Source organism: Rutidosis leptorrhynchoides, chromosome 3, assembly GCF_046630445.1.
Source record: "Rutidosis leptorrhynchoides isolate AG116_Rl617_1_P2 chromosome 3, CSIRO_AGI_Rlap_v1, whole genome shotgun sequence".
NCBI lineage: Eukaryota > Viridiplantae > Streptophyta > Magnoliopsida > Asterales > Asteraceae > Rutidosis > Rutidosis leptorrhynchoides.
Window position 1 is genome coordinate 417,018,931 of NC_092335.1, and position 21,284 is coordinate 417,040,214.

The 21,284-nt window shown below is 32.0% G+C and overlaps 1 protein-coding gene across 1 annotated transcript; it reads right to left on the reverse strand.

Moving 5' to 3' along the window:
• Positions 1-1,627: 1,627 nt before the first annotated feature.
• Positions 1,628-7,145, reverse strand: LOC139901420 (alpha-1,3-arabinosyltransferase XAT2-like). The gene is made up of 3 exons (XM_071884138.1): positions 6,921-7,145; positions 6,730-6,819; positions 1,628-2,841 (listed from the first exon to the last, which is right to left on the reverse strand). Exons 1-3 carry the CDS (start codon positions 7,027-7,029, stop codon positions 1,628-1,630), a joined length of 1,413 nt encoding a protein of 470 aa, XP_071740239.1. The 5' UTR covers positions 7,030-7,145.
• Between the last annotated feature and the right edge of the window lie 14,139 nt (positions 7,146-21,284).

The window sequence follows — 21,284 nt, forward strand, 5'->3', positions numbered from 1 at the left end:
TAGAAATTTTGAGATTTCAAATTTCCGAACCAAAAAGATGATAGAATTTTAAATTCCGAGATTTCAAATCCTTTGATTTTAAATCCCGTAAGATTTTAAATCCTAGGATTCCAAATCCTTGAAACAAACGTCACCTGAGGGTTTTTTTTACTCTGTTCACGATTCACATTATTCATTTAACGAATTAAGTAGGTATCAATCACTGGCGAGTTTATTTTATGGTATGTGGGGTCACGGGACACCAGTAGTTTGAATGTGTAGAAAATACCCTTTAAAATGTATAGAACCACTAAATTTAACTATATGAACTCCATATATTTTTCGAATTTATAGTTTTTCTTTTAAACTTTATAGGATACTACTATATTTAACTAGTCGGACCTCATATATATTTTGAATTTGTAGCTTTTTTTTAAGGTAAACAACTAATAAAATATGATTCAAATACAATTATCACTTTGAAAAAAAATTGAAATCTATTAATTTTCGATTCTGAAATTGCCCGTGACATTAATATAAGCATATTATAATATCACATTTAGCAATTGTTATATAAATAGATAAGATACTCCGTATAAAAAAGAAAAAAATGGATTAGTTTTTAACTTCTAAAAAGTTGATACCGTGACGTGATAGTGTGCATGTGAGATTACAAGTCTTGAGTTAAATAACTTATGGTAGTTGGGCCTAGCCCCAAGTATGAGCCCAAGTGAAATAAAGTTTTCACAAAAAAATATTTTGATAAAAGGTTTATTTAACTTGTTCTATGCCCATAAAAATCAAGTGGCATGCAATTTCTGTTGGGTTATTTGGTATTCAAATAATGAGAAATGCCCAAAGTCCAACAAATTATGCCAATACAAGGTAGGCTTGGCCTTGTATGTATAAGGCATCATTTAAATAAAAAAAAAGTGTAGCCATTTCACATTCAAGAGAGTGGAGAGGATTAAAAAAAAAAAAAAAAAAAAAAAAAAAAAAAAAAGAGAAACCCCAATTTTCATATTTGAAGAATGCATCTCACAAATCAGACGATTTCCGGAGATCCGACCGTTGAATATTCACCATTTTTGAACAGCTAGTTCCTTACATCTGGGCCAAGGTTTTCAACCGTTGAATTCGTCTCAAGTGGTCTCTAGCTGGACTTACATCCGGTCAAACGGTAGCAATTTTTTGGTGACGAATTTCCTCTTTTGTCTTTAGGTGTCTCATGTACTTGTTGATTGTTGTAGTTCAAGAGTATAAGATGATGTTGTATGCCTTTAGTTGATCTAGAGAAGACCTATTTTATTGCTCTCTTGTTGGTGATAGTGAAATTTAAGTGGCCTACGAGTCTTTTGATTTTTTATTCTCGATTTTGAGAGGTTTTACCACGTAAAAAGCTCGTGTCTTTTGTGTGTGCTTAATTATTCCATTATTTGCTGATTTGTGGCTGATTTGTGGTGATTTTAGTGTACCTTATTTGTTAGCATCCTCGTTTTTTTATACGGTTGTCAAACGGAGTTTATTTCCGCTTTATAGGTTGTTCGTTGTGACTAATTTTTCCATCAATTTCTATGCCTAAAACTAACGAAAACCCTTAAAATAAAAGTTATTAAAGACTAATAACAATACAAATCAAAAAACATCGTTACGTGCTTAAAGGATTTGTACGTCCAATAAGTCTAAGTGCTTCAATAAGAGTACCCTTAAACCTATTTACATCAACTTTAATATTCTGTTTATCCAAGTACATTTCTTTCCCAACATAATACCCTTTTGCGAATACGGATCCCGGATTCAAAATAACCGGGTCATTTGGCCCGTACAAATCACTAAGCGAACTCTCATCCGGTCCAATTTTGTAATCCAAGTAATGTAACCCCATGCCGACCGCCGGTTCACCAAAATAAACCGTGGAAGGCCACTCCAACCCTAATGGCACCACTTGCACCACCACAGCTTGACCCGGCAAAAACACCAGATTCGTTAACCCGGCTCCATGGGCTCCAACTAAAACACTACATGTGCTCACTAGCTTTGAAAATTTATCCAAATTTGACATCTTTTTATTACTTCTTACTACCACAACATCAAACCCCAACTCTTCCATCATATCCACCATTTCATCTTCATTCAAAAACAACCTCGTTTTTCTACGAGAAATAAGGATCAACACTGGTGAACTGGACTTCGTATCGGAGACATTTGTGGCTGTTAAACCGTACGTTATTTGGAGGAATTTTCTGAATTCTATCATGGAGTTACCTTTAGGAACTTCAGAAGTGTTTATGGATAAAAAGTTATGAAATTTGAGACCAACAACAGCTCCACCAAAGCAATGAATACTCGCATTAATCGTTGGATCTAATACGTCATAATGTGATAAACTCGAGAAGATTTGTTTATATTTCTTGACAAAAGAAGGATTGTAATCAACGATAATGAATTGAACTTGTGATTCAAAAAGGCGACTAGTTATGTATAATGGGATTACGATTTCATTGAATTCATGAAATAGGTTTCCGGTGAACCCACCTAACGATAAAATGATTGTTGGGATTGAATGATTGTGATCACAAAATCTTGTAGGAGTTTGTGGTGGTTCATGGTAGAAGTTGATGGGAGTTATGTTTTTTAAGACATCAAATTGCCTCCATGCATATGGCCTAACTTGTACAACTTTTGGATCTTTTGTAACAGAAAAATATGTACTATGATTACTTGAGTTGATTCGAGTAGGCATATAAATGTTCAATGATTTGGTGTTGATTTTAACAAGGTTACTTGTGACACAAACTAAAGAGTCGGGTGCTGAATTACAAGCAAATTTGGTTGTTTCAAGCATTTGTTGATCACTATCTCCTGCAATGCAACACCAAAAAAGTAAACTTAAAAGTGTGTATGATCTATCATAATGATTAAACAGCAATGAATGGTTTGAAACATTAATAATTTAAATGTTCTAATTGAACTTGATTAACATTTGTTATTCAAATAAGGATCAACATCTATTATTCAAATACCACAAATTATACAAGCGAATTAAATGATGAATAGTTCAGTATTCGGCTAAAGAGTTCAACATTGAGTACTTACGATCAATTAGTATTGTATAAAAATTATAAAAATATTAATAGTATATATTTCCTTCAAAAAGAGAAAAGAAGTTCAAATATATATATTTGGCACATAATTTTTATTTATTTATTTATTTATTTATTTATTTTTGAAAAAAATGAAGTATATATAACCATTGTTCTCGCTATTTGAGGAGTAATCGGTTGATACTTTAGAAGTACTAATCGGCAATTCGGAGATTAATCATATTGTACCTTTTTATACATTTAAATATCAAATTTAAAAATTATTTGTGTAAAAATAGAAGAAACCATAAACATGAAAATAAACTTAAACATAATTGTCTAAAGTCGTTCATTTTATTCAAAAACTCTATAAATGTAATTTATATTTATGTTAAAATGTTGACCAATTTTTGACTTTAACTGACTTTGATAATCGAATAAGAATTTGACCCATTAATTGACGCTGACCGATTAATAAATAGACTTTGAAAATTCGAAACGGACTAATTTTAAAAAGAAGTAATTGGGGTTTACCGGGAGTAAGCGGAGCTTTTTTTACCGTGTACATAACAAACCAAGAACTTTCACAACAAAATAAAGAACTTAACCAAGAAATACAAATCACCATTCGGCTTGCCTCACAACTCGAAAGCACAAACCGCTAGAACCACAACAAAAAAACAACTCGAACCAAACGTAACACGGACACTATCTAAAATTGAGTCGAGTCACAAAATAAAACATAAATAATAAGCAAAACACAACCGCAAGACACAAAAGCTAAATCATCAAAGCCTAATGACACCACAAAACGTCAAACAAAAGACGATAAGCAACTAAAAATAAACTCAAACGAAAACCAACCGACACAAGAAATCATATGATCCCAAGCTTTTTCCGCCACGAGAAACCATTCTGATTTTAGGAGCTTACCCTCAACTCGTTGAAAGTAAACCGACTTGCCCGCCCTATTAGAAAAAGCGAAAACCAGGCCCTTAAGACGACAATCCAATCTTCGTTCTCGCACCAATTTCGCCATTACCAAGCAGATTATCAATGCACTCAAGGCCCACATCATCATCCTCGCCCCGTAAAACAAAATGTTGAGTGCGAAGAATAATTAAACAAGGAAAATAATTTAGCTTGAAGGAAAGTAATTTAGTTGTTTCTGGTCAGATTCGTTTTTGGATTAGATCGAAACAACGGGCTAGGAATTTGTTTGCAATATGTATCGAGACCAGGTGACTTAGTTAGTCGTGATGAACTCATGGATATGTCTATGTATCCAGGAGAGTTGATCACCTCGAGATTCGGGTAACGGTTCTTGAAAGTTATATTGTAATCAAGACGCTGATTGCATCATGATGGTGATATTTTTGCGAAGGGTTACGTATTCAAAGTTTGGGCCGATAGAGTTCGTTGCGGAGAGATATTTCAGGAGAACCGGGTGTCGGATCTGAGTTCTCGTTATTCGCGATCTCGTGCGAAAGAATGATTGACTTTTCAAATTCGGAGTTTCATGAGCTGCTGTAGAAGAAAATTCATAATGGGTTCGTTAACCGATTGATTGACTTGATTTTTTTATTGTCAAAAGTAGACACACTGATCTACACATATTAAAAGTCCGAGGCTGATCTGACTATTGGATCTTGAGATATGATTTTTTAAATCTGGGCATTTTTCAGGGTGAACGTTTTCGGGGTGTGATGATGCGAGCGTAAGATGGTTTTGTCTCGGAAACTTCGAGTGATACGAGCTGTGTATTCAGAGAACCCCGTTTGTTACGGGATCCTAGGAGGGTTTTCTTCTCTCTGGTTAGAGCGGCTAGGTAACGAACAAGATGCATCAGTTGAAAGTCGATAGTGGGAGTATCGGGGGAAGTTTGTTGCTTGCGGTTTGGAAACGGGATGACCAATGATATTTGGTTAATATTCCAGCGATTATGGAATATGCGGGCTGATTTGAGCTTCTAGTCACTAAGAAAAATGATTGTCGAAGGGTGTCAGATAGAGCGCGTTCCACGGTTGCTCGGTTCATGGTTGATATTTCAACAAAAGAAGCGGTTTTTCTTCGAGGGTGATCAATTAGAATTCTTTAGGTGATGGAAAAGGGGCGGATATTCATGTAAGTCCCGGAACTTGAGATTTCTGGATTGTTGAGAGTGTCGGGAACTTGGTGTGAGTTTGGTAACCGACTGAAGTTATCGAGCAAGTGGGAGTTGATCATTTAGTAGAGTGGTGGAGATGAGTATGCGACATTGTTGTCCAATGTTCTCAAGATCAGTATGATGATTCCGGGTAACACTAGGGCTTCGACTACTTGTTTTACTCTCCAATAGCAATGAAATTTGTGACTGACCGGTGGTATGAACCAAGTTTCTTCTCAAGTAGCCGTGGTTTTATTTCTTACTCGTATAGTGAGAGCGTGCTTGAGATGAGAAGATGGGTTTGTAAATTCATAGCTATGAGGAAGTCAGTGTACCAGCGAGAAAGCAGAAAGTTGAAAGGTAGTAGACTTCGAGGTTGTGACTGCTTTCTCACTGGAGCCTTGATGAAGAGTCTACGAGGGCGTTTGTTGGATTTTCTGTTTGTTGAGAAGGAAAATCATAGATAGACGGTGAAATCCTGTATGAGGGTGATCATTAACATGTGGATTCGGGATTGGACATGTCTACAATGATCGATGAGGCGGTGTAGCTCATGAAAGAATCCTATAATTGAAGAGTAGCATACTTCAATTGCTCTTCTGGTGTATGAATATGATCTTCGTGTTAGAAGATGGTGGTGCGAAACCCAGATGGCTCAAGCTAATAACTAAGAGATTGGGTTATCGCTCATCGGTGTTTTTTGGTGTCCAAAGACTTCACTTGCTCGTGGGTTAACGAGTTAAGTGCGACATGATTCGGGTGTCTCATCTGGCGGTATCGAAAGGTAATCGGCTAATCTGGAGTTATTGTGGGTGTTGAAGAAATATAGTTGACGGGTTAACGAAGGTTTTTTAATGCCTCCTTCGAGTGGAAAATTGTTGAGTGCGAAGAAGAATCAAACAAGGAAGATAATTTAGCTTGAAGGAAAAGATATCCTTGAACAACAAAGTCAAGAAGCGAAAAAGGAAAGTTTCAATAACACGAAAGACTCGTCAATGCCTTTTTCTTGCCATAGTTTATTTATTTATTTATTTTATTATATACTTGAAAATAAATAATAAATAGAAAAAATTGATTTTGCAATTCATCCCATATAGAATAAAAACGTGTACTGTACAGATATTCGATTACGTATACAAATACAAAAATATAGGTTGGAATTTAACGATTTTTTATATTAAGAGAGTGGCCCCACATAAATCCAAAAATCTTGCTGGCAGAAGTTTGTCTCCTATAGTATTTTTAATTTTTTATTAACTTAGAATTGTCATTTGACTATGCAACAAAACCATTGTTGTCTCACTAATTAACTTATACGGAGTATTAACTATAATCCACATTTTAATTAAATGGTGATGGCAAGAGTCTAAACGGACTATGATTCGAAATCGTAGTTAAGATATGCGAATTGAAGCTTCTATATAGTATAGAAATGAGTAATTAAAAGATATTTCATGGATGTTTGTCATTTTAAAGAAATAAAAACACAAGTGAATACGAGATATTCAAATGAGAACAAACCTATAAGTGATTTAAAGCATGGTCGCAAATTGCCTTCGAATTCAACAACTTCATCCTCTGTTGCAATCACATTCACGAAATTTCTTGTCCCTATACGTGCAAAATCAAATACTTAAATTCGACAAAATCCCATATATATAAACAAAAAGCTAAATCATATATAGAGCCACTGAATGCTAATTAACACGCACCAAACCAAAGTTTAATGGGGTCGAATCCAAAAGATTGGGTGTAAAACAAGTAGATGAAGGTAAGTAAACAGACTGTTTGAGTAGCACCACAAAGTACCCTTCTATGCATAATTGTGTAAAGAAAGAAAGTTTGTGATCTCAAAAGAAAGAATGGATCACTAAAAACTCCAAAAGGCAATAATAATGCATATATATAATTTTTCACATTTATATAACTTGGACAAAGTTAAGTTGATCCAAGTTTTGCCAATAATGATGTTTTAGTTGCTTTCGACTTTACATATTTGTATATTTCCATTTGTGGGTATCGTTTGATGCAATTATTAATATACTAACATATACCCCACTTTATATATATATATATATATATATATATATATATATATATATATATATATATATATATATATAATTTAGAACGAGGCACTTTTTTAGGTGGAAATAATTTTTTTTTTAAATTTTGGTTTTTTTCGGAAAATTCTTCCAGACATCAAAATTAGGTAAAAATATGAACATTTAAAAAAGACACTTTGTGACGAATATTATTATTTTAGCGGTAAAACGCTCGAAGAAAAAAATGAAAACATTCAATGCATTGAATGTTTTAAATCTGAGTTTATTTGCATCGTATTGTTTTCATCTTGTGTGAAGTGTTTTTTTCGAAATTTAGCCCGATTTAGAGTTTTGGGTTTAGTGTTTTGGGTTTAGTCCCTAAACCTAAAACTCTAAACCATAAACCCTAAACTCTAAACCGTTTGTGTTAAAATATTCAATCTAAACCCTAATTTTTAAACCCAAAACCCTAATTTCTAAACCCTAATAGCTAAACTCAAAATTTTAACCCCTTAATTTCGAAACCCTAATTTCTAACACCTTAAAAAAACTCAGAATCAAAACATTCAATACATTGGATGTTTTCATTTTTTTCTTCGAGCGTTTTACCACTAAAATAATAACATTCATCACAAAGTGTCTTTTTTAAATGTTCATATTTTCATGTGATCTTGATGCCTGAAAAAAAAATTCGAAAAAAAGGAAAAAAAAAATTACTTTCCCCCAATAAAGTGCTTCCATCTTGATAAAATCTATATATATATATATATATATATATATATATATATATATATATATATATATATATATATATATATTCTAATGACCCTTCCTAATCCATCAGGACGAATACATTACATTTGGTTACATCGCGAGGTACTTGACCTCTATATAATACATTTTACAAACATTGCATTTGTTTTATAAAAGACATACTTTCATCACATCGAAAGTTGACGGCATGCATACCAGTTCTTAACATATCCAACTATAAATGACTTAATAATATTCTTGATGAACTCAACGACTCGAATGCAACGTCTTTTGAAATATGGCATGAATGACTCCAAGTAATATCTCTAAAATGAGCAAATGCACAGCGACAGATTTCTTTCATACCTGAGAATAAACATGCTTTCAAGTGTCAACCAAAAGGTTGGTGAGTTAATTAGTTTATCATAAATAATTATTTCCATTATTTTAATAGACCACAAGATTTTCATTTCCATTTCTCATAAATATACATCTCATATCAGGCATTTCGCAAACTGCATAGAGATAAAAATCATTCATATGGTGAACGCTTGATAACCGAACTAACAGGATGCATATAGAATATCCCCATCATTCCGGGACTCTCATCGGACATGATAATCGAAGTACTAAAGCATTCGTAACCCGAATGGGACGTGTCAAGGTCCATAGATCTATCTTTAGGATTCGCGTCAATTAGGGGCCATTTCCCTAATTCTTAGGCTACCAAGCTAAAAAGGGGCATATTCGATTCGAAAATCCAACCATAGAATTTAGTTTCGATTACTTGTGTCTATTTCGTAAAACATTTATAAAAGCAACGCATGTATTCTCAGTCCCAAAAATATATATTGCAAAAGCATTTAAAAAGGGAGCAAATGAAACTCACCAAATGTATTTTGTAGTAAAAATACATATGACTATATTGAACAATGCAGGGTTGGCCTTGGATTCACGAACCTATATAATTTGTATATCTATATTAAAACATATAATCATACCTGAACAAATTTACTTATTATACCTTTAATTTATATATTATGTATATTTAATTTGTGTATATATTCATAATAGTTAATATTTATATAGTTATATTAATATATATATATTTACATACTTACTTGTTTAATGTTATATTTAAAAATCAAAAATTTGTTATTTGTAAGTAATTTTATAAATAATATTAGTAGGTTATATATATATATATATATATATATATATATATATATATATATATATATATATATATATATATATAGTTATGTGAAATTTTAATGTAATCATAGTATATGTAATAAGTATATTTTATGTACAAAATATTTATCTGCTTAAAAAGGTAGTTTTTGTTATTAATGTTTTAATAGTGATAATAATAATAACTTTTATTAATAATGATAATATTAATAATAATAATAATGATATTGTTATTAATGATACTTACGTTAATAATAATCATAATAATCTTAATATATATAACAATGATGTTAATACTAGGATTAATGAAAATATTAAGGTTAATTCCAATACTAATGTTAGTAATAATAATAGCAATACTTTTATCGGTCATTTTATTACTAATGATAATAATTTTTAATAGTAATAACAATAATAATTATATTTTTAATATTAACTTTAAATATCATGTTAATAATAATATTAATAAGGGTGTTTAGACGATAATTCTAATACTAATACTAATAATAATAATAATACTTAGCAATAACAATAGTATTAATAACATTAATTATATTAGCGATGATAATAGTCGTATAATTAATATTAATAATAATAATAATTTACATCATAATAATAATTATTAACAAGGATAATAATAATCAATGACAATAATAATAATAATAATAATAATAATAATAATAATAATAATAATAATAATAATAATAATAATAATAATAATAATAATAATAATAAGATAACAAAATTACTACCTCTCACAAAATAGGCTTCTAAAAAGAATAGAATGTCATTGCCAGGGCTCGAACCCTTGACCTCTCGTTCAGAAACCACACCTTAACCATTCCCCTGTCCCATTTAATCTATCTAATCCCAAACTCGAAATTTATTATAGTTCCTTTTCTGTTTCCCTTATTCTTCTTTTTCTAAAAAAATTGCCACATCCGGGACTCGAACCCGCAACCTCCTGAATGCCTACTAACACCCTTTACCATTGACCTGCCTATTTCTTTTCTGATCTATCTACCCAGTATATAATTATAAACGAATATTTATGTTCTATGTTCTTCTTCTCCTTCATCAGTTTCAAATCCATCGACCCAAAACTTGAATTAACAACAAACTCATTATACGTTGGCTTTAATACTTCCATACGAATTGTAATCAAGCGTTATGGGTCTTTAAACTACTTGAAAAACAATATATATATATATATATATATATATATATATATATATATATATATATATATATATATAAACAGCATATATGGCTGTCGCTGTTTAAAAAAAAAGAATTTGGTTTTTGATTTTTAGAACGTATTGGACAATAATTATAACATGGAATAGTTTACAAATCATAAATGGAAACTATAGGAATCGTCAATTTACCTTGAAACAGCACAGAAAGTTCTAATTTGATTGATGAACGAAGGTTGACTTTTTGAATAAATAACTTTGACTCAGGAATTCAAAGTGAATATCGAAAATTGGATCGTGAAATTTTGCAGGAAGTTTAAGTGTATGATTCCTAATAACTTCACATTTACAGATTTCGTTAATTGATTCAATTTTTGATTTTGGCCAAAAAGTGAAGATACGGGGAACCGTATGAAGAAAGAAAAAAAAATATATCTGTTTTTTCGATTTTGTTTACTGAAGAGGTGTTATAGCATAATTGTATTCGACCAATTCAATCAGAAGAAACAAAGAAATAGAAAGCAGAAAACGAAAGGTCACTGAATTCGTACGATTGAGGATTTGATATCTAACACTTTTATTTCCATCCTGAATATTACTGATTTATATTATTACTACAAACATACTGCCATATATATTGAATCTGTATCTCTATATAATACGTATATGTGTATGTAAATTAGTATATATCTGTAATTATATTGTTGTAAGTATATATTCTGTATAATAAAATTAATCTTATTAATTTATGAATATAACTATAATATTAATACTCTTAATATTATAATTAATAACCATAAAAATAATAATATCATTGATAATAATAATATCTACAAGATTTATAACAATAATATTATTAATAATAATAATATTAAATACTAATAATACTAATTACTATTGATAATAATATTAGTAATAATAATACTTATTTATTAAATTTCATTAATAATGATACCAGTAATGATAATAGTATTAATATAATAATTATATTCAACTTGTAATTAGGTTTAATATATATTACTATTAATTGTTTTATTTTTACCAGTTATATAATATATTGAACCTTTAGTATTTATTTACTATTTATATTTAATATTTCTTATGTATAGAATTTATACACATATGTATATATCTATACACATATATTTATACATAACTATTTACACACACTTGTTCGTGAATCGTCGGAGATGGTCAAAGGTTAAATGTATCCATGTAAACAGTTCAAAATTTTAAGACTCAGCTTAATAGACTTTGCTTATCTTGTCAAAACCATATAAAGATTAAGTTTAAATTTGGTCGAAAATTTCCGGGTCGTCACAGTACCTACCCGTTAAAGAAATTTCGTCCCGAAATTTGATCGAGGTTGTCATGGCTAACAATAAAAATGTTTTCATGACTCATATAAGCTGATAAATAGAGTTTTATTACCATTGAGTAATAAGGATAAAATAATTCGATTATACGAAGAGTACGAATGAAGCTATCACTAAATAGTGAAATGAGAAAGACATGTTTCATCATAACTTTTGACTAGTCATGGTTGAATTTTGGAGTTCAAGGGATTTAAAGAAAATCTTCGAAATCCGAAAGATTTGATTCTTCGGCGAAAAAGGAAATTAAGATCTCTCTAATTAAATATGGTGATCTGCCTCGATTACTCTGTCTGATATTCCCATTATAAATTAAACTTTTTCCGTTCCATTATTTTCACCATTCCTATACTTTCTTTCTTAGTTCATACATCCAAAAGATTGTGAAAATGCTTAATCCCGTTCTAATCCTTGATATTTTTCTAATTATCATTTCTGTCATCCTTCTTTTCAATCTTCCATCAGAAAAATCTATTTACTTTTACTATTACCTTGTGGTGATACTATTCTTAATTCTACCATGTCTTTGTATTCTATTCGTATTTATATTCACGGGTTGTAACCTCCGTGTTGTTATTGGGCTTTATATCTTCTCTTATATTTTGGAGCTCTTTGCCTTTTTATTCTCCTCTCGACCTCTAGTAAAGCGAGTAATGGTCCAAAATTCGTAAGTATGGAGTTTAGAATGAAATTAATGTTCTAAACAAGAAAGAACGTAATAGCACGATTTGATTTTTCAAATTACCAGAATCACTGAGAATAGAACTATCAAGAATACATTTCCTTGATATGTTCAGAAGTTAAGCAGAATGAAAGAGTTATGTAACATGGCACATGATAATGTTATGATCTGTGAATCATCATGTCCCATTAGAAACTCAGTATGTCTTACTGTAATATAAACACGTTGATCATGTGTCATTATATTATACTAATTCATGCATCAATTTCTTTACATTTCTCCAGAATTCATTCATAAATTAAACTTAAATTTTACAGAAGTTTCCAATATAATGAAACACAGGAAGCACGAAGAGGTATATAATTTCGAACGAGAATATTTATGAAAATATCCTCAGAAATATCGAAGATATTTATGATGATATTTTGGAATTTCCCAATTCGAAGATTGATGAAGAAAAAAAAATAATTTTTCACAAGATTTTTAACATGACTTCGGAGCAAGATATTCTCTAAAGATATCAACGGATCCATAATTACCTGGATTATTTGAATATAGGGTATGGTCCTTGTATTTGTCCTTGGTCTCCTTCGTGGCTAGCTCAATCCATTTTTCAGTTCCAACTTTTCCGAGCTTTTCCAACATACTATTCTTTACCATCAAACTTCCGACGATTAAGGTCGTTTACGGTTGCCTACAGTTTCTGCTGCTTCATTCAACTTTTTCAAAGTTCAATGTATTGATTCGTAGGCTGAGTGCTTTTCAAAATTTTAGAATTGAAGATCGTAATTCTAGGAGTTAATTGTTATATGTATACATATAACTATTGATGTAGAAATGCTACGAGATTCGAAATACTGATTGCTGATTCTCAGTAATTGGTATGGCAATTATTATTACAGGGTATAGATGAATACACGATGGGGTTTCAATGAATATAATGATTTTTCGGAAAGTCCAAATTCATTGAAGTTGCTGGTAAGTTTACTGCTAATGTGGTGGAATATAAACGGTTCCCCGGTAACGATGATGAATGAGTATTTGTTATAATAAGGTTTATTCGAATGAAACATTGAAGTTGATTTGCTGAAGCTGTGACAAAATTGGCTAATTTGAAAAAGAGTTGCAATGTTATTTTTGGTAATAACAATGCCAAAGGAGCTAGCACAGATACGTGTTAAACGTTTACTCAGGTTCCGAGAGTTTTTCAGGTGCATAACTATATGCATCAATCTTTTTTTCCGTAGATGAAGTGTGGTTGGTTCATCCTCTAGATTGAGGTGTTTTCAAGAATCACGAAAGATTTGAACGCAGATTGTAATCGTCAAGATACAAATGAGGTTTAAGATGAAATCAAGTAGCAAACTTGAAGAAATGTTTAGTTTCATATGTTATAATCAATATTTTAATTCATTTTAATTGTCCAATATTATTAGCTCACAGTCGATAGTCCACAGTTAATAGTCCAATAATTCATATATAGTTTAATATATAATATTCAAATTAATTAATACGTATCGTGACCCGTGTACATGTCTCAGACTCGATCACAACTCAAAGTATATATATTATTGTAGAATCAACCTCAACCCTGCATAGCTAACTCCAGCATTACTGCATATAGAGTGTCTATGGTTATTCCAAATAATATATATAGATGCGTCGATATGATATGTCAAAACCTTGTATACCTGTCCAGATATTTAAAGTGCGTAAAATAAATAACAGAAATTAAATGACGATAAATAAAATTGCGAGAATATAAATTGCGATAAATAAATTGCGATAAATAAAATGTAATCAGTTAGCTAGGAATAGTTAGCTAGAAACAGTTAGCGTGGATTCTTAACAAAAAAATTTTCATAGTTAATTTGTTTGTTTCTAACAAATTTTATTTTGTCCAATGTTTTCTTCATTATACCACTTGTTGGATTATGAAAGGTCAAAATTCAAATATGAAATTGAATGAAAATGATTATTTTGTGGTGAATGGATTCTTATATCTTGTGGATGTAAGTAGGATATTAAATGACTGTTGAATCAGATTCGAAGAATATACAATGTAACTTATTAATGTGAAATCTAAATATTCCTTGGGTATTACCTACCAGTTAAAATATTTTCATCATTAACAGTTTTTGTACGAAAGAATATTTTTAATTACAATCTTTATGAAAACATATATACATATATATTTCCATCAGATGTAATCATGGATTTAATGAGTCAATATGATATTAAAATCATTTGATTTACCATTAGAACAAGAATATATAATCTCTAAAACATTAGAGATTACATAATCGCCATGTCGAACGAAAATAAAATAGATAGAACAATACGTAGTACGATGATTATACTCGAGGTACAGAATGAGATGTTGAGACATGGATTGTTGATGGTACGGGTGCTATTGCTGGTGGTCCTGTTGATGTCGGTGATGTTACTGAAGCTGGTAAGTTTTGCACCATATTTTCCAAAATCACTACCCGAGCGCGAAATTCATTGAATTCTTCTATTATTCCGGGATGATTGTCGGTTGGAACGAGCGGATGAATAAGGTTCAGAATTTGAGATAGTATATAATTATGACGAGATACTCTGGAAATGAGAGAGAAAATGGTATTACGGATAGGTTTGCCGGTAAGTGCTTCAGGTTCATCGTCAAGAGGTGAATTCAGTTGATGGAAAGGATCACCTTCTTTTTATCTCCAATGATTCAGTAGGCTACGAACCCATCAAATGAATTGGGGATGGATGATTGGTTGATTCATTCTGATGACACTGATTTCGGAGCTTAGGTGAAACTCCATATCGGAATAGCTGTCAGAATCCGAGGAATTCGAACTGGTTGAGGGATTCATCTCGTACGATCAGATGAAGGATTTTCGATAAGAAATAGATTATAGGATGTAGATTAGTACCCTGCAATACATAATTTACATATACATATATAATACTAAAATCCCATAAGTTATGGAGGAATCTACGGAAGCTATCAGGCAAAGGTTGAAATGTCCCGTTCTTATTGATTAAAAACGTTCCATATTAATTGATTTCGTTGCGAGGTTTTGACCTCTATATGAGACTTTTTTCAAAGACTGCATTCATTTTTAAAACAAACCATAACCTTTATTTCATAAATAAAGGTTTAAAAAGCTTTACGTAGATTATCAAATAATGATAATCTAAAATATCCTGTTTACACACGACCATTACATAATGGTTTACAATACAAATATGTTACATCGAAATCAGTTTCTTGAATGCAGTTTTTACACAATATCATACAAACATGGACTCCAAATCTTGTCCTTATTTTAGTATACAACAGCGGAAGCTCTTAGTATTCACCTGAGAATAAACATGCTTTAAACGTCAACAAAAATGTTGGTGAGTTATAGGTTTAACCTATATATATCAAATCGTAACAATAGACCACAAGATTTCATATTTCAATACGCATCCCATACATAGAGATAAAAATCATTCATATGGTGAACACCTGGTAACCTACATTAACAAGATGCATATATAAGAATATCCCCATCATTCCGGGACACCCTTCGGATATGATATAAATTTCAAAGTACTAAAGCATCCGGTACTTTGGATGGGGTTTGTTAGGCCCAATAGATCTATCTTTAGGATTCGCGTCAATTAGGGTGTCTGTTCCCTAATTCTTAGATTACCAGACTTAATAAAAAGGGGCATATTCGATTTCGATAATTCAACCATAGAATGTAGTTTCACGTACTTGTGTCTATTTTGTAAATCATTTATAAAACCTGCATGTATTCTCATCCCAAAAATATTAGATTTTAAAAGTGGGACTATAACTCACTTTCACAGATTTTTACTTCGTCGGGAAGTAAGACTTGGCCACTGGTTGATTCACGAACCTATAACAATATATACATATATATCAAAGTATGTTCAAAATATATTTACAATACTTTTAATACATTTTGATGTTTTAAGTTTATTAAGTCAGCTGTCCTCGTTAGTAACCTACAACTAGTTGTCCACAGTTAGATGTACAGAAATAAATCGATAAATATTATCTTGAATCAATCCACGACCCAGTGTATACGTATCTCAGTATTGATCACAACTCAAACTATATATATATTTTGGAATCAACCTCAACCCTGTATAGCTAACTCCAACATTCACATATAGAGTGTCTATGGTTATTCCGCAATATATATATATAGATGGGTCGACATGATAGGTTGAAACATTGTATACGTGTCTATGGTATCTCAAGATTACATAATATACAATATAAGTTGATTAGGTTATGGTTGGAATAGATTTATTACTAACTTTCACGTAGGTAAAATGAGTAGTTTTTATCAATCTTGTTTTACTCCCCATTTCTTCGTTTCTAATCCGTTTTAAGTGATTCCAGTGGCCACGGTTTCGTATTGAACTTAACTTTATGAATCTAAATAGAAAAAGTATAAGTTTATAGTCATAAATACAAGTTACAAGTCGTTTTTGAAAGAGATAGTTATTTCCGTCGAAAGAATGACATCTTGATGACCATTTTGAAAAACATACTTTCACTTTGAGTTTAACCATGATTTTTGGATATAGTTTCATGTTCATAAGAAAAATCATTTTTCCAAAAGTATAGATTTTAAATCAAAGTTCTTCTTAGCTTTTAATTATCCCAACCAAAACAGCCCCCGATTTTACTACGACGGCGTATATCCAGTTTTATGGTGTTTATCGTGTTTCCGGGTTTTAAATCATTAATTTAGCATATCATATAGATATAGAACATGTGTTTAGTTGATTTTAAAAGTCTAGTTAGAAGGATTAACTTTATTTACGAACAAGTTTAGAATTAACTAAACTATGTTCTAGTGATTACAAGTTTATAACGTTGAATAAGACAGCTTTTTATGTATGAATCGAATGATGTTATGAACATCATTACTATATCAAGTTCCTTGGATAAACCTACTGGAAATGAGAAAAATGGATCTAGCTTCAAAGGATCCTTGGATGGCTTGAAAGTTCTTGAAGCAGAATCATGACACGAAAACAATTTCAAGTAAGATTTTCACTCGAAATAAGATTGTTATAGTTATAGAAATTGAATTAAAGTTTGAATATGATTATTACCTTGTATTAGAAAGATAACCTACTGTAAGTAACAAAGGTTTCTTGATCTTGGATGATTACTTGGAATGGATTTAGAAAACTTGGAAGTAAACTTGCAATCTTGGAAGTATTTTTGATTTTATGAAACTAGAACTTTTGGAATTTATGAAGAACACTTAGAACTTGAAGATAGAACTTGAGAGAGATCAATTAGATGAAGAAAATTGAAGAATGAAAGTGTTTGTAGGTATTTTTGGTCGTTGGTGTATGGATTAGATATAAAGGATATGTAATTTTGTTTTCATGTAAATAAGTCATGAATGATTACTCATATTTTTGTAATTTTATGAGATATTTCATGCTAGTTGCCAAATGATGGTTCCCACATGTATTAAGTAACTCACATGGGCTGCTAAGACTGATCATTGGAGTGTATATACCAATAGTACATACATCTAAAAGCTGTGTATTGTACGAGTACGAATACGGGTGCATACGAGTAGAATTGTTGATGAAACTGAACGAGGATGTAATTGTAAGCATTTTTGTTAAGTAGAAGTATTTTGATAAGTGTATTGAAGTCTTTCAAAAGTGTATGAAGACATATTAAAACACTACATGTATATACATTTTAACTGAGTCGTTAAGTCGTCGTTAGTCGTTACATGTAAGTGTTGTTTTGAAACCTTTAGGTTAACGATCTTGTTAATTGTTGTTAACCCAATGTTTATAATATCAAATGAGATTTTAAATTATTATATTATCATGATATTATGATGTATAAATATCTCTTAATATGATATATATATACATTAAATGTCGTTACAACGATAATCGTTACATATATGTCTCGTTTCAAAATCATTAAGTTAGTAGTCTTGTTTTTACATATGTAGTTCATTGTTAATATACTTAATGATATGTTTACTTATCATAATATCAGGTTAACTATATATATATATCCTTATATATGTTATCATATAGTTTTTACAAGTTTTAACGTTCGTGAATCACCGGTCAACTTGGGTGGTCAATTGTCTATATGAAACCTATTTCAATTAATCAAGTCTTAACAAGTTTGATTGCTTAACATGTTGGAAACACTTAATCATGTAAATAACAATTTCATTTAATATATATATAAACATGGAAAAGTTCGGGTCACTACAGTACCTACCCGTTAAATAAATTTCGTCCCGAAATTTTAAGCAGTTGGAGGTGTTGACGTATCTTCTGGAAATAAATGCGGGTATTTCTTCTTCATCTGATCTTCATGCTCCCAGGTGAACTCGGGTCCTCTACAATCATTCCATCGAACCTTAACAATCGGTATCTTGTTTTGTTTAAGTCTCTTAACCTCACGATCCATTATTTCGACGGGTTCTTCAATGAATTGAAGTTTTTCATTGATTTGGATTTCGTCCAATGGAATAGTGAGATCTTCTTTAGCAAAACATTTCTTCAAATTTGAGACGTGGAAAGTGTTATGTACAGCCGCGAGTTGTTGAGGTAGCTCCAGTTGGTAAGCTACTGGTCCGACACGATCTATAATCTTGAATGGTCCAATGTACCTTGGATTTAGTTTCCCCCGTTTACCAAATCGAACAACGCCTTTCCAAGGTGAAACCTTAAGCATGACCATTTCTTCAATTTCAAACTCTATATCTTTTCTTTTACTGTCCACGTAGCTCTTTTGTCGACTCTGGGCGGTTTTCAATCTTTGTTGAATTTGGATGATTTTCTCGGTAGTTTCTTGTATTATCTCCGGACCCGTAATCTGTCTATCCCCCACTTCACTCCAACAAATCAGAGACCTGCACTTTCTACCATAAAGTGCTTCAAATGGCGCCATCTCAATGCTTGAATGGTAGCTGTTGTTGTAGGAAAATTCTGCTAACGGTAGATGTCGATCCCAACTGTTTCCGAAATCAATAACACAAGCTCGTAGCATGTCTTCAAGTATTTGTATCATCCTTTTGCTCTGCCCATCAGTTTGTGGATGATAGGCAGTACTCATGTCTAGACGAGTTCCCAATGCTTGCTGTAATGTCTGCCAGAATCTTGAAATAAATCTGCCATCCCTATCAGAGATAATAGAGATTGGTATTCCATGTCTGGAGACGACGTCCTTCAAATACAGTCGTGCTAACTTCTCCATCTTGTCATCTTCTCTTATTGGCAGGAAGTGTGCTGACTTGGTGAGACGATAAACTATTACCCAAATAGTATCATAACCACTTGCAGTCCTTGGCAATTTAGTGACGAAATCCATGGTAATGTTTTCCCATTTCCATTCCGGGATTTCGGGTTGTTGAAGTAGACCTGATGGTTTCTGATGCTCAGCTTTAACCTTAGAACACGTCAAACATTCTCCTACGTATTTAACAACATCGGCTTTCATACCCGGCCACCAAAAATGTTTCTTGAGATCCTTGTACATCTTCCCCGTTCCAGGATGTATTGAGTATCTGGTTTTATGAGCTTCTTTAAGTACCATTTCTCTCATATCTCCAATTTTTGGTACCCAAATCCTTTCCGCCCTATACCGGGTTCCGTCTTCCTGAATGTTAAGATGCTTCTCCGATCCTTTGGGTATTTCATCCTTTAAATTTCCCTCTTTTAAAACTCCTTGTTGCGCCTCCTTTATTTGAGTAGTAAGGTTATTGTGAATCATTATATTCATAGATTTTACTCGAATGGGTTCTCTGTCCTTCCTGCTCAAGGCGTCGGCTACCACATTTGCCTTCCCCGGGTGGTAACGAATCTCAAAGTCGTAATCATTCAACAATTCAATCCACCTATGCTGCCTCATATTCAGTTGTTTCTGATTAAATATGTGCTGAAGACTTTTGTGGTCGGTATATATAATACTTTTGACCCCATATAAGTAGTGCCTCCAAGTCTTTAATGCAACAACAACCGCGCCTAATTCCAAATCATGCGTCGTATAATTTTGTTCATGAATCTTCAATTGTCTAGACGCATAAGCAATCACCTTCGTTCGTTGCATTAATACACAACCGAGACCTTGCTTTGATGCGACACAATAAATCACAAAATCATCATTCCCTTCAGGCAATGACAATATAGGTGCCGTAGTTAGCTTTTTCTTCAATAACTGAAACGCTTTCTCTTGTTCCCTTCCATTCAAATTTCTTCCCTTTATGCGTTAATGCAGTCAAGGGTTTTGCTATTCTGGAAAAGTCTTGGATGAACCTTCTGTAGTAACCAGCCAATCCTAAAAATTGACGTATATGCTTCGGAGTTTTTGGGGTTTCCCACTTTTCAACGGTTTCGATCTTTGTCGGGTCCACCTGGATACCTTCTTTGTTCACTATGTGACCGAGGAATTGAACTTCTTCCAACCAAAATGCATACTTTGAAAACTTAGCGTACAATTCTTCCTTCCTCAATACTTCTAACACCTTTCTCAAATGTTCACCGTGTTCTTGGTCATTCTTTGAGTAAATAAGTATGTCATCAATGAAAACAATGACAAACTTGTCAAGGTATGGTCCACACACTCGGTTCATAAGGTCCATGAACACAGCTGGTGCATTAGTTAAACCAAACGGCATGACCATAAACTCGTAATGACCGTAACGCGTCCTAAAAGCAGTTTTTGAAATATCATCCTCCTTTACTCGCATTTGATGATATCCAGAAAGTAAATCGATCTTCGAATAAACCAACGAGCCTTGTAGTTGATCAAATAAGT

Excerpts from the sequence above, each read along its gene's own strand:
- LOC139901420 (XM_071884138.1), bottom strand. The coding sequence starts at position 7,029 with ATGCATAGAAGGGTACTTTGTGGTGCTACTCAAACAGTCTGTTTACTT. Across the intron at positions 6,820-6,920 it reads CCCCATTAAACTTTGGTTTG|GGACAAGAAATTTCGTGAAT; the intron begins GTGCGTGTTAAT and ends TTGCACGTATAG. Across the intron at positions 2,842-6,729 it reads ATGCTTTAAATCACTTATAG|GAGATAGTGATCAACAAATG; the intron begins GTTTGTTCTCAT and ends GTTGCATTGCAG.